Source organism: Octopus bimaculoides, chromosome 20, assembly GCF_001194135.2.
Source record: "Octopus bimaculoides isolate UCB-OBI-ISO-001 chromosome 20, ASM119413v2, whole genome shotgun sequence".
Lineage (NCBI taxonomy): Eukaryota > Metazoa > Mollusca > Cephalopoda > Octopoda > Octopodidae > Octopus > Octopus bimaculoides.
The window spans coordinates 44,051,360-44,053,917 of record NC_069000.1 but is presented as its reverse complement, the minus strand read 5'-3'; the positions used below and the strand labels follow the sequence as shown (position 1 = coordinate 44,053,917).

At 36.6% G+C, this 2,558-nt stretch overlaps 1 protein-coding gene across 1 annotated transcript in view; it reads left to right on the top strand.

The window, feature by feature from the left end:
* LOC106870314 (HAUS augmin-like complex subunit 5) overlaps positions 1 to 2,558 on the top strand; it is a 15,450-nt gene that overhangs the window by 2,874 nt on the left and 10,018 nt on the right. Inside the window, exons 2-5 of the mRNA XM_014916339.2 lie at positions 287 to 436; positions 1,183 to 1,248; positions 1,636 to 1,668; positions 1,961 to 2,097. Coding sequence (XP_014771825.1) covers positions 324 to 436; positions 1,183 to 1,248; positions 1,636 to 1,668; positions 1,961 to 2,097 — 349 coding nt within the window. The 5' untranslated portion in view covers positions 287 to 323. The remainder of the gene's footprint in view (positions 1 to 286; positions 437 to 1,182; positions 1,249 to 1,635; positions 1,669 to 1,960; positions 2,098 to 2,558) is intronic.

Here is a 2,558-nt window from a genome sequence, read left to right as displayed (position 1 = left end):
GAGCGAAATTTTTATTGTTCTTTATCAATTTCGTTAAATATTTTCCATTAAATTTCTTTGAATATTTGTTATTAAAAAAGTAGTAATGACACAAAGGAAATACTGTTTTTAAACCAAGAAACTTTTCTATTTTATTAATTATACATATTAATTTAATTTTAGAAATTTTCATAAAGTGAGTCGATGAATGATTTCACGAAGGGAATCATTAAAACGATGCTGACGACAGTCACGCTTGCATTTCATAGTTTTAAAATCAAGTTGTTTTTTTTTTGTTTTTTTTCAGAATTTCTTGCCACATAATAATAATAATTGTTTTAAAAATGACTAAACCTGGAGATCTACCCTATCGCCTCTACGAGTGGGCAACGAAAGAAATGCAGTTTCGTCCTCCACCGTCTTGCCCACGCATGCCAACCATTGAAAACTTCAGAACGTGAGTTCCTCAAATAATATTCCAGTTTTTCAAGTTCTTGTTGTTGTTGTTTTGACTTAATCTTTGATTGTCTAGATACACGATACCTTGTCAGTAAATTTGGTTGATGGAAACTGTACAAAACCTGTTGTATGTGCACATGTGTGTGTCATTACCATTTAACGTCTGTTTTCCATGCTGACATGGGTTGGTAAGGCTGGGAGCCCCACCAGTTTCCGTTGTTTGTTTTGGCATGGTTTCTATGGTCGGTTGCCCTTCCAAATGCCAACCACTTAATAGAGTGTTACAGGATGCTTTTGATGTGACACTAGCAAGGTGGGATTTACACTCTGACCTCATAAAACACTCGCCAGCAATGCCTACCCAAACAGACCCTTAGGTTGGAGGATTGTCACCTGAATGGTACAGAGGCGTCATTTACCAGGAGTAAGGAATCAACAACAAATGGTGGATGCAGCGACGCCCTATTACAGTGCATGCCCTCCTCCTCCTCCTACTACTACTACTGCTGCAACAACTACTACTACTACTACTACTGTTGCTGCTGCTGCTACTACTACTACTACTACTACTGTTGCTGCTGTACTGCTGCTGCTACTACTACTAATAATAATAATAATACTGCTGTTGTTGCTACTACTACTACTACTATTGCTGTACTGCTACTAATACTACTGCTACTGTTGTTGTTGTAGAATAATGATGGATGTTAAAATGCTTTTTTTTTTTTTGTCTTTCTTCTCCAGGTTAACGATGGGAGGGAATAATGCAAAGGTGTGGAAATATGTTATTGAAAACGTTGCTTCCACCAGGTAAGTCGGGGAATTTCTTGATAATTTTGTTTATGGTTCTTCTCATACAACAAACTGTTAAATTGTCACTAATGTCCTCGTCTCAGCGAATGGAGTTGCCATGTTTTGGCTGTCGGACCCTCTGGCCTTCATTGGGTGCCTGTTATGTCTGGTGATGTTGTGGCTTTAACAACTAAGATGAGGGGACTTGTCTGACTGTATCAGTGTATCATTATTGTTGTTGTCATCATCATCACCATCATCATCATCACCCTCATCGTTGTCGTCATCATCATCAGCATCTTCCTCACTATCATCACTACCACTATCATCATCGTCATCACCACCATCATCATCACCATCATCTTGTATTGTAATATATGATTGTTTTTTTTTTGCTATTTTCAGAAAGCTGAGTAAGATACGAGGGAACTTAAGTCTGTATCCTTTTCTGAAACCCCTTCTTGTGATATGTTAAACATCTTCACTGATTGTTGTGAGTGACAAGCAGTATTAGTTAAAAATAGCAAGCTGTGTGTCATGCTTAAAGTATATACATATTTTGTTTTTATGGAAATAATGTATCTAGGGCTACATTATCCAATGTGTTCTTAACACAGTAGGATATGATTTGAGGTAGATTTGGTGCCATTTATAACAGCCCTCTCAATCATAAAGGGTCTCTGTGTTTACCTCTTTAAAACTTGTTGTCTTCCCTAACAAAATGCCAAAGATGTGAAGAGGAGCAGCAGCTCATTGCCCTTAATGAAGAGAATGGGAAGAAGAAGAAAAAGATTGAAAAACTGAAACAGGAGATTAGATATTTGGAGACAGATGTGAAGCAATTAGAGGAGGAACTCTTTGAGTCAGGTGAGAAGAAATGTTGTGCTTGTTAAGATTCCTTAACCTTTTAGCATTCAGATTTCTCTGTCAAACGCAGAGGTTATTGATTCACTTTGTTTTGAATTAATTATGGATTACATAATAGCTTTTTAAATTTTGATGATGTGAATGTTTATTTTTAGAATGGCATTATATTTTGAGAGAGAGATGCTGGTGTTCTTGTCACTAAGACAGTTTCTGATCTCTCCATTGGTGCATGTTTCCAGTCTCTCACCAGATTTCTGGTTTTGTGCCTATTGTACAAAGAATTATTATTCTTGTTCAAATTCTGCTGAGGTCAATTTTGCCTTTTATCCTTTTAGGGTCAATAAAATTAAGGTCCATTTGAGCATGGGGCTCGGCATAATCAACTAGCCTCCCCTCCACAATCTCATGCCTTGTACCTACCTACATATATATATATATATATATATATATATATATATATA